The 13,679-nt window shown below is 37.8% G+C and overlaps 1 protein-coding gene across 1 annotated transcript; it reads left to right on the forward strand.

Annotated features, from left to right (window-relative positions):
- Positions 1-4,175: 4,175 nt before the first annotated feature.
- Positions 4,176-9,055, forward strand: slitrk5b (SLIT and NTRK-like family, member 5b). The gene is made up of 2 exons (XM_058391615.1): positions 4,176-4,502; positions 4,920-9,055. Exon 2 carries the CDS (start codon positions 4,964-4,966, stop codon positions 7,433-7,435), a length of 2,472 nt encoding a protein of 823 aa, XP_058247598.1. The 5' UTR covers positions 4,176-4,502; positions 4,920-4,963; the 3' UTR covers positions 7,436-9,055.
- The last annotated feature ends 4,624 nt before the right edge of the window (positions 9,056-13,679 follow it).

The following is a 13,679-nucleotide window of genomic DNA, read 5'->3' on the forward strand; positions in this document are numbered from 1 at the left end:
ATTTTAATGAAACTGGAGGTTAATGAGCCACACATGGAGGTTCATGAGCACTAGTAGGATATCTACAGCTCCACACACAGCTGTGCTTAAACTGCAAATTAAGAGGTTGTTATAGTTATCCTCGACTTTAGCTGTTCCCTCAGATGAGCAGCTCACACTGGTGTACAGGGAAGAGGCTGCTGTCGCGTGGAGGAATGTGTATGACGTGATTAGCCACTGGCGTACACCAGGCAGCTGTCCCCTCCGGTTTGGAGGAAGATGAAGCCCAGCAGTACATGCGGTTAATTATGCTTTTCCTCCAAGGGAGACAACTTTAAAGGCTTTGCTTTTCAACACAACAAAATCCAAGAGATAAAAAATACACCATTCCATTCGTGCTGCTCTACAGTTTAGAGATTAGAGTACGAACTGAAATCCAGTGACGTTTACTCCGATTATATTACATTTCATTACCAGACCTGCCAATCTTTACATGCTTTACTTAGATGCTCCATAGTTTAACATCAGAGTACATTAGTATGAGTGATTCAAAAAAATCACAAAAAGAGCAACCTTTTCTTCCACAATAAACCTGGATAGAATACTCAATTACACGCAAACATTGTATATAATTTGTCCTGTCTACTTTAGTGTTAAATTAAGTTTCTATTGTTTTAATTTGTGCACTCTTATTCCATTTCAGTTTTTTGTTATATTATTTAATACATTTTCTTCTTTTTTTGTTTTATTTCATATTTCACAACCATTTGTTTCACTTCTATCTATATTTTAAATGTATGAAAAGTGCTACATCAATCAAATCAAATTCAAACTAAGATATGGACATGTTTAACTACATAAGGGTCATTTATGACACAAGTAAGTGGTCCATGCAACCAGTGCTTGTTTACCATTTTGATTTGGGGCCAAACTCCCATCATTCATCAGTAATAAAAAAAATGGATTTGGACCCTTCTGAATGTTTCAGTGGATGAAACCAAGTACTCAAACAAACCACTGCAGCAGTGCTGATAAAATCACACACTCTACTTTCTTAATACTTTTTTTCCTCTTCCTTTCTTCATTTAATCCCTCTGTCAATTTCATGTCTGTAGTTTCCATTAAGAAATGCAAATTTTCTCTATTCATGTTGTTTTGTTTTGCGTCTTCACGCAGTCCTGCGATTGGCTGATTAGCTGAATCTGTTCACCTGTTCCGTGTCTTTTTCCAGACCGTGATTAGTTATTTATGTCGTTGATCCTGTTCCTCATTGCGAAGTCTTGTCATGTCAGTGTTACTGTGAATTCGAGCTTTGTTTTCTGAGATTCTGTTCATGTTGATATTTCTGGAGATGTGTAAGGTCACCTTGCCCACCAGTGTGTGGCTATGATTTATGGTTTGTCACTAATAAATAACCCTTTCAGACCATTTTACACAGATATACTGTATGGCTGCAAAACATTTCAGTTCAGACACTTCATATTCGTAGATTACATGTACATACATAGAGGATTAATGCCACAGATCATATCCTAGCAATTACTATAAGAATCTTACTAGCAATAATACCTGATCTGAACTTGAATGATTTTTAATCATTGTGTAGCATACTTTCAGATGTCAGAGAAGTGTAAAATTGATGAACAGTGTTTAAATTATTCTATATCTCAACTGTAAGCATGCCCTGCTTGACTGTTCCGAGCTCTGTATTTAGCGGGATGCTAACTGTGACCTATTTCTTACCTGATGTGTCAGATCTCATATCTCCAGCCAGCACCATTTGACACGCAGCGATGGTCCTTAAGAAGAGCAGTCAGCTCAGGAGTAGTGGCTTGTTCCAGAGATTACCCTTTAAGCTGAAAACCTTCATGAACTATTAAGAAAAAGACAACTCAAGTGTGATGTGCTGGTCCTCGCAATTTAAAGTCAATTACTCACCTTGGAACATTTTTCAGCCAGCAGAACTTACAGAATACTGATTCAGCTGAACCTACCATCAACATACTACAACTGCTGCTGAAGGAATCAAATGGATTAACCGAAAAACTCCAACAGCTTCACGTCTGCTTGTGTTTACAGACGAAAAAAAGGTCATTTCGGATTGAGCTACACCTAAAACCTAATAAACCTCATACTAATCTTACCACAACTGTTCTCAGGATTTTTATTTTGATCATCATGGGGATGTTCTCTATTCCCCACACCCAGTAAAGCTAAACTGGTAGACCATCAAACCTATATTGATCAGTTCCAGTATCCTGCCCAATACTAGACTAGAAATGAATACATTTTACTGCAGAATATTAAAGAGAGAGTTCAAAGTCTCTACTGTATTAAAGGCATTTCAAATTCACAAATCAGCAAAGATTGTGTAGGTCTGTTCTTTGAATAAAAAAGGATTAATTATTTTTTAGCCAGCCGTGGCTGAGAGCCAGGGGACTATAATTGGCCATGCTCTCTGGGTGGGTTTCTCTTTCTCTCTCTCTCTCTCTCTCTCTCTCTCTCTCTCTCTCTCTCTCTCTCTCTCTCTCTCTCTCTCTCTCTCTCTCATCCTAATGTCCGTGAATGACCGCTGCACATCCACCTGACATAAACCCTTCTGACAAAACCTCAAAAACATGACATTCTACTTAAAGTGTGTAAAATCACTTTATTTATAAAGTATTTATTTTATTTCACCTTAAATTTGATGCCTGCCTCAAATCAATTCATTTGTTATTATTATTATTATTATTATTATTATTATTATTATTCAATTATCTTACCAATTTACTCTAAGATGAGCTGATTCTGAGCGTAGGGCCACATACCCTGAGCTCATAGTTAAACCTGACTCCTGGATCACCTCAGTCGACCCTGTGTTCGGTAATAAAGTGAATTTATTTTAATATCTGATCATAGTGTAGTCCAATCTAAACTGATCTGTGTTGGTAGATGATCAAACTGTTTAAAATGCTTATTTTATTATATAACATTTTGAAACCAGGCTTCAGTAGATTGATCATGTGACTTTAAACAGAATTCTGCAGTTCTTGAGAACATGATGTAGGCAGTTCATCTGTGTTTGTTTGGACCTTCAACAGCCTGATACTTTTACCTCTTTATAATGAATCATCCGTACTGTCTTAAGATTGATTTATGGTGTTAGATTTTTTTGTGTATGTGTGTGTGTGTGTGTGTGTGTATCCATCTTATCCATATGGATAAGGATATATTTTCCAGAGCTTGGCAGTGCCATTTAATGGCGCAGTGATGAACTGCAGTACACACACACTCCACACAAACACTGCAATACAAAAATATATATGTGTGTGTGTGTCTGTGTGTGAGGATAAAAATGTAGTGTCCTACATACATCAGGGAATCATGAATTAAAGATTACATTCAGAATAATAATAGGGAGTGTGCGTGTGTGTGCCCCCCCCCCCAAAAAAAATAGAGAAAACAAGGAACAGTGTACCTGCTATTCATATCTGTATTTGGGTCTATTTAGTGTTTGAAGTCAAATAGGAGGTGTGGCCTCTGTATCTGTCAGTCACAGTGAAGGAGGTGTGATCTGTGTGTGTGTGTGCGTGCATGTGTGTGTCATTCTTATTAAAGAAGGTGTGGTCTGTGTGTGTGTCAGTCTCAGTAAGGAGGCATGGTCTGTGTGTGTCAGTCTCAGTGAAGGAGGTGTGGTCACTGTGTGTGTGTGTGTGTTAGTCTCAGTGAAAGAGGCTTGATCTGTGTGTGTGTCAGTCTCGGTGAAGGAGGCATGGTCTCTGGTAGTGTCAGTCTCATTGAAGGAGGCGTGGTCTCTGGTAGTGTCAGTCTCAGTGAAGGTGATCGTCAGCACGAAGCACAAATTATTTTTGTTGTAAAATGAAATATATTATACTTTTATTAGAATGAACTATTATTCATTTTATAAATAAGAACTAACATCATGTATGTACATTTTTATATGAAGGGATGAAGATTTCTTCACACTCATCCTTGTTGCTTTGGTTTAGTCCTCATTTACTGGAAGGAGTTTTTCCATGATGAAATGTAACACATGCAGTTGCGTGATGTAAATGAAGAGTATTGTTTCTGCCAATCAGGATAAGACAAGGGGTGATAGAGGAGAGCCAATCAGAGACAGGCTAAACTGGCAAAGAGAAAGAGAGAGTGAGGGAGTCAGAGAGAGTGTGAAGAAGGGAGGGAGAGGGAAAGAGAGAGAGTGAGAGAGAGAGAGAGAGAGAGAGAGACTGCAGCTCATGTCCTGTCCTCTTGTATATCAGCTCTCTTACATAAACATACATCACGAAGAAATATTTAGAATAATTAACTGTGGGAGGAGGAAAGGAACCAGAGAAGTGAGAGGATTAAAAGAGAAAAGACCAGCCAAACAGACAGAGAAGAGAGAGCGAGGGAGGAAAGAGAGGCGAGAGAAGAAGGAGGCAGGCGGAGGACGGAGATGTTGCTGAATTCGTCTTCTTCAGAATAATGAATCAACAGTTCTGAATTGATTAACAAATGTTTTGTGGATCTTCTCATCAGCGGTAAGTGGATTTTTGTGTTATAATTGAAGGAAAAATGTAAAAAATGTATGAAAATGTAAAAATTTAAAAAGGACGATTTGCATGTCGAAAATATAGGTCATAGGCTTTAGGCTTGCAGTGATATTTACACACATGTCATCACCAATATTTCTCATTTTCTTCATTTTATTTATTTATTTATGTATTAACTGTTTATGATTCATTTCACGGGAGCTGTGCAGCAAACACGTCTTCATTTGGGAACTTTTAAATTGGGTTATAATGTTAGTGTATGTTAATCAGAATATCAGTATACAGCAGTACTGTGTATTTGTAATAGTTCTATTTTAATTGTATTCCCCCCTCCTCTCTCCCTCTCTCTCTCTCTCTCTCTCTCTCTCTCTCTTTCTCCCTTTCTCTCTCTCTCTCATTTTCTAGGTCAGACGACACTGAAGTGATTGGCACCATCCACGCTGATAAACATGAAAGTGTACATAACAGCAATCTCGTTTATCACCATATCAATCTGTTTTACTGAGACGTTTGATATTTACGAGGACGTTTGTGGAAGTTTGTGTGTTTGCGAAGAAAAAGATGGAATTTCGATAACCAGCTGTGAAAGACAAGGAATTGTGAGTCTCTCTGAAGTCAGATTTCTGCGCTTCAACACACATCATCTGTTTCTCACAGGAAATCTGCTGAAAAAACTTTCGCTTGATGATTTCTCACATTATGAGGGACTCCGGATTTTACATCTGGGCAGTAATGACATCTCTGAAATAGAGACTGGGGCTTTTAACGGACTGAGCGCACTAAAGCGCCTGCACTTAAACAACAACAGGATCGAGGTGCTCAGAGACGATACGTTTACTGGCCTTGAAAGTCTGGAATACCTTCAAGTAGACAATAATTACATTAACCGCATTGAGCCAAACACCCTCAATGGGTTACGTTGTCTAGATGTGTTGATTTTGAACGATAACTTGCTGGGTTCCTTGCCCCAAAATGTTTTTCAGTCTGTTTCTTTGACCCACCTTGATCTTAGAGGGAACCAGCTTAAGGTTCTTCCTTATAATGGACTTCTTGAACATTTATCCAAAATTGTGGAAATACAGCTAGAAGAGAATCCTTGGAACTGTACTTGTGAGCTTATTGGCCTCAAAGGCTGGCTCGAAAGCATATCGTACACAGCGTTAGCAGGAGATGTAGTGTGTGAAACGCCATTCCGGCTTCACGGAAGGGACCTTGATGTGATCTCCAAACAGGAGCTATGCCCAAGAAGAGCCGTAGCTGAATATGAAATGGGTGCAGAAGCATTTCATGAGCCTGAGGCAATCGCGTCTTCAAATATTGTACGCGCTACACAACCCACAAAGAGCAGCCGTCAATCAGGGAAGCTGCGTACCAGACCGACAGCGAGGGCTTCAACCAGCAAACCACAGAACTATGGCCCAGCGGCAGCGTACCAAACCAAATCCCCGGTCTCTCTTGAGTGTCCCACCGTATGTACCTGTAATCTCCAAATCTCAGATCTTGGCTTGAACGTGAACTGCCAAGAGAGGAAAATTGAGTGCATCTCAGATCTAAATCCCAAACCATATAATCCAAAAAAGATGTACCTCACAGGAAACTACATCAACTCTGTGCACAGTTCAGACTTTGTAGACACTCCCGGCTTGGATCTGCTTCACCTGGGCAATAATCGAATATCCGTCATTCATAGCAAAACCTTTGCAGAGTTACATAACTTACGGAGACTTTATTTGAACGGAAACTTAATAGAGCGTCTCACGGACGATATGTTCTCAGGCTTAGAGCGCCTTCAGTTTCTCTACTTGGAGTACAACGTGATCAGAGAAATAGAACCTGCGACTTTTGCACAAGTACCCAATCTTCAACTTTTATTCCTCAACAATAACCTTCTCAAAACATTGCCAGTGGGAGTTTTCACTGGTTCAATCTTGGCACGGTTGAATCTGCGCAACAATCACCTACGATACGTGCCAGTGGATGGTGTTTTGGAAGATTTGACGTCGTTGGTGCAGATAGATCTGTTCGAGAACCCTTGGGATTGCTCCTGCTCAATTGTGGAATTGAAAAAATGGCTGGAAGAGCTGAGTTCTGGAATCGTGGTGAATGATGTGATTTGTGAATCTCCAACAAAATTCACTGGAGAGGATTTACGCTTGGTTCATCCTTCTGATCTTTGTCCAGTTGTTTCTCATGGTCAAACATCCCTGCTTCCTCCATCAGAAGAATCCTTCCCAGGCAGCACCGTTACTTTAGAGACAACGCTGGATTACAATCCGCTAGACCCCACGGTTCCTCTCTCTGTGCTCATCCTCACTTTGCTCCTTATTTTCATTGCGACTGTATTCATTACCGCTGGCCTGTTCACGATGTTCAAAATAAAACGCCACAACAAGAACAAGAGCAAAAACACAGACTCCAGGTCCTTTGATATAGTTTATGTTGACAGACCAGTAGCAAAGATCAGGACTTCAGCAGGTCATGTTTATGAATATGTCCCTCCTCTTCCAGCATCTAAATTTCCCACTGATGTTGTTCTAGAAGAACGGTACAGTGATTTTGAGGAGCAGCATGCTTTATCATACACCTCGGATGAGGAATTGAGAAGCATCATAAATGGCTCAGAGTTTAGTGCAAGTAACCGACCTTCACCTCTACAAGATGACAACCTTTTTTATCGAGACATCCTGACAAGAAGCCACCAAGGCTCCTGTAGATCCGGTTTACCGTGCAAGCACAGTACAACACTGTATTCACCTGATTACAGCGTGAAACATCAGTATTTACATCCAGAAAGAATACAACAAACAATGATGTACATGAAGCCCAACAGTGCCGAATATTGGGAGTTAAAAGCACAGCTGAAGTTTGAGCCTGATTATCTGGAAGTTCACGAGAAAAGGACAACATTCACTCAGTTTTGAGTTTTGTGTTCAGTGTCTTGGATATTGGAATTCATGTCTAGTTAATATCAGGGCTGATGTGCGAATGGCTTCTGAAAATAACTCCTTGAAGTCTGAGACCAAACACTTTCATAAAACCTGGAAGATCAAATAAGAGTAAATCTTATGGAAACTAATTTAAGAGTAAATCTTGATCATGAAGGATAACGGTTTCAGCACTGTAATCCAGGTGTACCTGAAAATCCCAACAAAACCTGCTGTTCATGAAAAAATAATAATAATAATAATAATAATAAGAAGAAGAAGAAGAAGAAGAAGAAGAAGATGATGAAGACTATCCACCAAAGGCAATCTGAGGGGTCCAAACACCGTTGTTTTTCCAAATAGCCTCTCCAGTGGCCAGTTCTCCACAGGAACAATAAAGACACCAAACCTTTCATGAACAAATGTTTCAGGTTTCATGACATTAACTCAGTGTTAATCTTATCAAATACCTACTGAAAGCTGATTGGCTGGTGCTGGCTAAGCTTTTTAAATAATCTGGTCTGGTCATCAGAAATCTATGTTCAGACCGGCACAAAGATGCACTACACCAAATCTCAGCTTTAAAGTCTGATTTACTCCTCCTGAGAATCTCCACTTGACTCCATCGGCGAGGGTTAAACTCCAGGATTCTGCTCTCTCCATGAAGATTTACAAATGATTATATAAAACGAATACCTCATGCAGCGAGGAGTTTTCAGTTCAAACACACAGGAATGTCATAGTGCGTTTTAAAACATAATATTTTTAGCCTCTCCTCCATGCAGCACATCTGATAACATTTCTGATTCAAGATTTCCACAACAGCCCCGAAGCTACAGTGAGGTTGTACAGCGAGGTATCAGGGGATTTTCCTTTAGTGGTAAATTTGTTTTTATCATGCTAATGGTGTTTCTAAAGGTTTATTTTTAGTTTCCTCTGATCACATAGCACATGGTCACTAAACCTGGAAGTTCAGGGCTTCTTCAGTGCACCTCTTCCACTTGTCCCATAAGACAAAAGAGTTACAGCAGTTTGGGTCATTTTCATTTCATGCTTTAGGGTTAAATGTTGAGCTCAGTGGATTTTCTTCAGGGTTTAAGAGGAAATGTTATATTTCTGTTCCCTTTTTGCAATTTTAATAAAGGAAATAGCAATAAAAATACATTTTATTTCAAAGCCTTTTTACTAGCCAATTTTATACATCTTACATTTTGTTTATAAAAATGTAAAAACCAATTAAACAGATTAAACATCATCCATTTTATTACTTATACAACAACAAAATGACAGGAAAGTGATCATTTGTAATATAAAGCATGAGCTGTAAATTTCCACAAACTTTTTTCAGTTAATTTTCTTTGTACAATTACAGTTTAGATTAATGTTCTTTTTAATTTTGCATTTATTTATTAATATATTTATATTTATTTTACAGGTATTGTTTCATTCATTAAATGATTTACTCAAGTCTTTAAAATACCAACGTCACTATCTCCAGGTCTTCAGATTCACTTTATTTCTGCACTTCTTCCTTGTATGAAATGATAATCGATGTAAATACAGTATAATAGCAGCGATGTGTTTATTTTGGTGTGCGGTTCTATAATTTGTATAATTAACCTATATATATATATATATGTATATATAATATATATAATATATATATATATATATATATATATATATATATATATATATATATATATATATATATTTAACATATATATATATATATATATATATATATATATATATATATATATATATATATATATATATATATATATTAGTATGAAGCAGAAGTAAGTGCACCCCTGTGTGCTAGCACTTATATGCCAAATGATTGAAAGTCTATGATGTTTCTAAGTTGAACAAGGAATGTGGTAGCTTAGTGGTTAAGGTTATGGGCTACTGTGAGGAAGGTTTGAATCCCAGGTCCAGCACGTTGCTACTGCTGGGCCCCTGAGCAAGGCCCTTAACCCTCAGTTGTATAAAATGAGATATAAAATATAAGTTGCTCTGGATAAGGGAGTCATGTAAACAGGGTGAAGTTGCTGTGGTCTTTAAATTTCGGGACCTTAATGCAGCTTAGGTCAGCACACCTTTCAATACTGAGATATAACAAATTTCTGGAGAGAGGTTCAAGGATTTCTTTATTGTCAGTGTTCTGCTGTACTTCAGAGACTAGTTCTATTGGGCCAGGTTATAGTTTTCACTTGTGTGATTTTGGCATTGGGCTTCATATCGTGATCATGCTGGAATATTCCACTTCTGCCAAGCTTCTGGAGACGGAGTCATCTTGCCAGCCTGTATTTCAGTATCTCCACATGCACTCCTAGTGGCAGCTCTAAATGTTGTCTCCCCAGGACATTTCACTCGTGCAGATTCAAAAATAATCACATTTCCACCACCGTACTTCACTGTCGGGTCTGTACAGTGCCCGTGCTGGTCCTAGTCAGGTTCACACCACACAGTCCATGCTTGCTGTGGGATGGCCACCGTGTCACTGTGGCTCCTTCTGTACCTAATTACTGCTGCGACTGTGTTTCTACTGATTTATAGTTCGTCAGCAATCTTCCTTCATCTTTTTCTATATTTGTGAAGCCATGATGCAGACATGCAGATGGTCTACAGGTCCAACACTGAGAAGGTTCTGGTGTTCAGATGTTCATGCAGTTAGACTAATTGCCAGTCACAGATGTAATCCATTTTTAATATATTCGGCTTCTACTTTGGGGCCTGTATTTTTTTCAGTATAGTCTGTCTAAAGTTTTTGCTTTTGATTACTTATAAGAGGAAATCCTTGTGTAATTTTAAGGTTAACTTAGAAATTATTGAGAGATGATACAATCTGATGTAATATTGCTCATAGGTGTACTTACTTCTGCATTTAAATAAAAAATAATCTTCACAGTTTTAATATATGCATCTCAAATTCTCAGACTGATATGGAAGTTCTGGTATTTTATATTTGACCTTCATAAAGAAGGCTGATAGTGCTGTGTTTATTCTTACTTAAAAAATGAATGAGTGTGTGACTGTGAACCTAATTTGTCCCTAAATGGAAAATAAAGTTTTCACTGGTTATTAGATTACAAACAATTATTTCTAATTATTGCTGCGTGAGCACGAGACACTGAGCTTGTGGACTTGGTAGAGGAAGTGTTTGAGATGTGATGGTGTCAGTGGGCTGGTGTCATCTGAAGAATTAGGTACAGCCCTATAATAATATCCCACCAGCCCCAGGAACACCTTCACCCCGTTTTTGGTCTCCGGTCTCAGGCTGCAGTTGCTGATGTCTTATCAATAGGGACATACCTGTCCCTGGCCAAAGTGGAAGCCCAGGTACTGTACTTCCTCCTGTCTAATTGCACACTTTCTTTGTGTTTTTGCTGTGAGTCCTTCACGCCTATAGGATCTCAGATGGTGTAAATGCCGTTGCTAATAATTATATATATTATATATAATGTCATCTAAATAAGCAGAGACATAAGCGTTGTAAGTGCAGAGGATTCTGTCCATGAGGCTTTGAAATGCTGCTGGGGCTCCAAACAACCCAAATGAAAGGTGACTAATTGTTGTTACCCAAATGGAGTGGAAAAGCTGTGTTTCTCCAGATATTGGAGTCAAGACAATCTGCCATTACCCCCTGGTTATGTCCAGGGTTGAATAAAGTGAGCTGTGCTGATGCTCGACCACGTCAACACACCGTGGTCAACTAGTAACTGATGACCAAGAGCATTCAACCATGGGAAAGTAGCCTGTACTGAAATGTAGCCACAGGCTGGAGTTTAAGAATGCTGGTTATCATGGCTAATGATGCAGATGAGGAGCAGGAAGAGAGAGAATGCGTTATATAAGTCAGATGACTCACATGACCACAGGCTCAATAGTCTACTGCAAAAACAGCATTGTTTTCTGATTAGAGTGAGAATAAACAGACAAGAACAAGAACAGTCTCATTCTCGAACTTAGATTCATATCCATACTGTGGTCATCAACTTTGCATCTGACCCTGGACATCATACTGTTCTATACAGGACATCATACTGCTCTATACTGGACATCATACTGCTCTGTACTGGACATCATACTGCTCTATACTGGACATCATACTGCTCTGTACTGGACATCATACTGCTCTGTACTGGACACCATACTACTCTATCCTGGACATCATAATGCTCTATACTGGACACCATACTACTCTATACTGGACATCATACTGCTCTGTACTGGACATCATACTGCTCTGTACTGGACATCATACTGCTCTATACTGGACATCATACTGCTCTGTACTGGACATCATACTGCTCTGTACTGGACACCATACTACTCTATCCTGGACATCATACTGCTCTATACTGGACATCATACTGCTCTGTACTGGACATCATACTGCTCTGTACTGGACACCATACTACTCTATCCTGGACATCATAATGCTCTGTACTGGACACCATACTACTCTATACTGGACATCATACTGCTCTGTACTGGACACCATACTACTCTATACTGGACATCATACTGCTCTATACTGGACACCATACTGCTCAATACTGGACATTATACTGCTCTGTACTGGACTTCATACTGCTCTGTACTGAACATCATGTATAATAATGTGCTTTCCCTCAACACTTCACTGCTAAAACCTTTGTGATAATAAAGAAACTACATGAATTCTTTATTTTCAACATTCTTACAGACAGTAAACACAACCGGACACACACAACTATAAATACATTCATGCAGGCAGAAGCCCTTCCATGTATACCAGCTCTTTAACAAATAATAATCTTTATAAGTTCCTCATTCACAACTCCATACATTTCCATCACGCTCTGTACACGTCTCTGTACCGCCAAGAACAGACGGCAGGGTGGAGGAACTGACGCATGTCTCAGTGACGTCATCAAGTTTCAATTACAGTGGTCATGTGACTGACAGTTTTCAAAGCAAGACAGTGTTTTAAAGCATTACTGAACTGACACAGTGCAATAAACACTCCAAATGACTCACTCAGCTCAGGTTTCCTCTGCCTTCTGTGTCTGTACCAGGATTGCATTTCATGGGTTTGATAAAAATGATATAAAAAGAAAAGAAATGATAACATCTGTTTCCCGGGCATTTTTAATCAATTTAATATTGTAATTGTTGGCAATTCACTGTAGTCAGAGCATGCTGTTATAGGAAAATAATCAACTTCTGGGAGTAACAGCAACTTCGCATCACCTCACCTGTGATTATTTTCCTAGAACATCACGACACCTAGCATTTTATTCCTCACTTACAGTGATCTGAATAATTACAGATATAACTGAACATTGTGTGAAATATAAAATAAACTGTACACAAGTTCTATATCTGTGCTAAATTTGAGAAACATCATGATAATAGCATTATAAAATATATAATCTGTGGCTGAATAAAACTAGAAATATAAAACACACCAATCCTGTAACACAGATTCCATCAGTAAAGTGTGGAATTTACAGCAAAACAGCTGAAAATAGCAAAAATTATTCTGTATGAAATACAAAACAAAGTTGTTTAAATGTGTATGTAAAAATAAAAAAGAATTCCTTTGTAAATGGTACATTCTGTGAACTAAAATAATCACATAATGTATAATATTAATACTTTAAATTATTTTATTAACCTTATTTTATTAAGATGAGTTGTCGTTTCATTTTTATTATTATTGGTATTATTATTATTAGTAGTAGTAGTAGTAGTAGTAGTAGTAGTAGTAGTAGTAGATTAATTTAATACTTTAATAATATGTTAATTTAATAATGTGTTTGCATATTATTTGCTTTTCTGTGTCTGATTATGGATATTGTTATCTTTTTGTTTAATTGCATAAGTCATACTATGCACAAAGTAAACTGTCCAAGACAACAGAAGTGCTGGAACAAATGAAATATTTTTTATGTGAAATCAAAAACAAATCTGTTATATTAGAATCTGTTTAATAAAGAATTTTAATTCCAAATACTGTTAAAATACTGAAACAAAAGCAATAATATGTGTGCATCATTAAATAATTTCTGGCTAAGTCTAATTATTATTATTATTATTATTATTATTATTATCATTATTATTATTACTATTATTGTTGTTGTTGTTGTTTTTGTTGTTGTTGTTGTTATTACATGTGATTTGTTGTTACATTTTACATTGTGTTTGCATAATATTCATAATTGAGTGTCTGATTATTGATGTTATTTTT

The sequence above is a fragment of the Hemibagrus wyckioides genome, linkage group LG06 (genome assembly GCF_019097595.1).
Source record: "Hemibagrus wyckioides isolate EC202008001 linkage group LG06, SWU_Hwy_1.0, whole genome shotgun sequence".
NCBI classification, from domain to species: domain Eukaryota; kingdom Metazoa; phylum Chordata; class Actinopteri; order Siluriformes; family Bagridae; genus Hemibagrus; species Hemibagrus wyckioides.

Bases quoted from the DNA above. Each gene is read 5' to 3' on its own strand.
- slitrk5b (XM_058391615.1), top strand. From the start codon at position 4,964: ATGAAAGTGTACATAACAGCAATCTCGTTTATCACCATATCAATCTGT.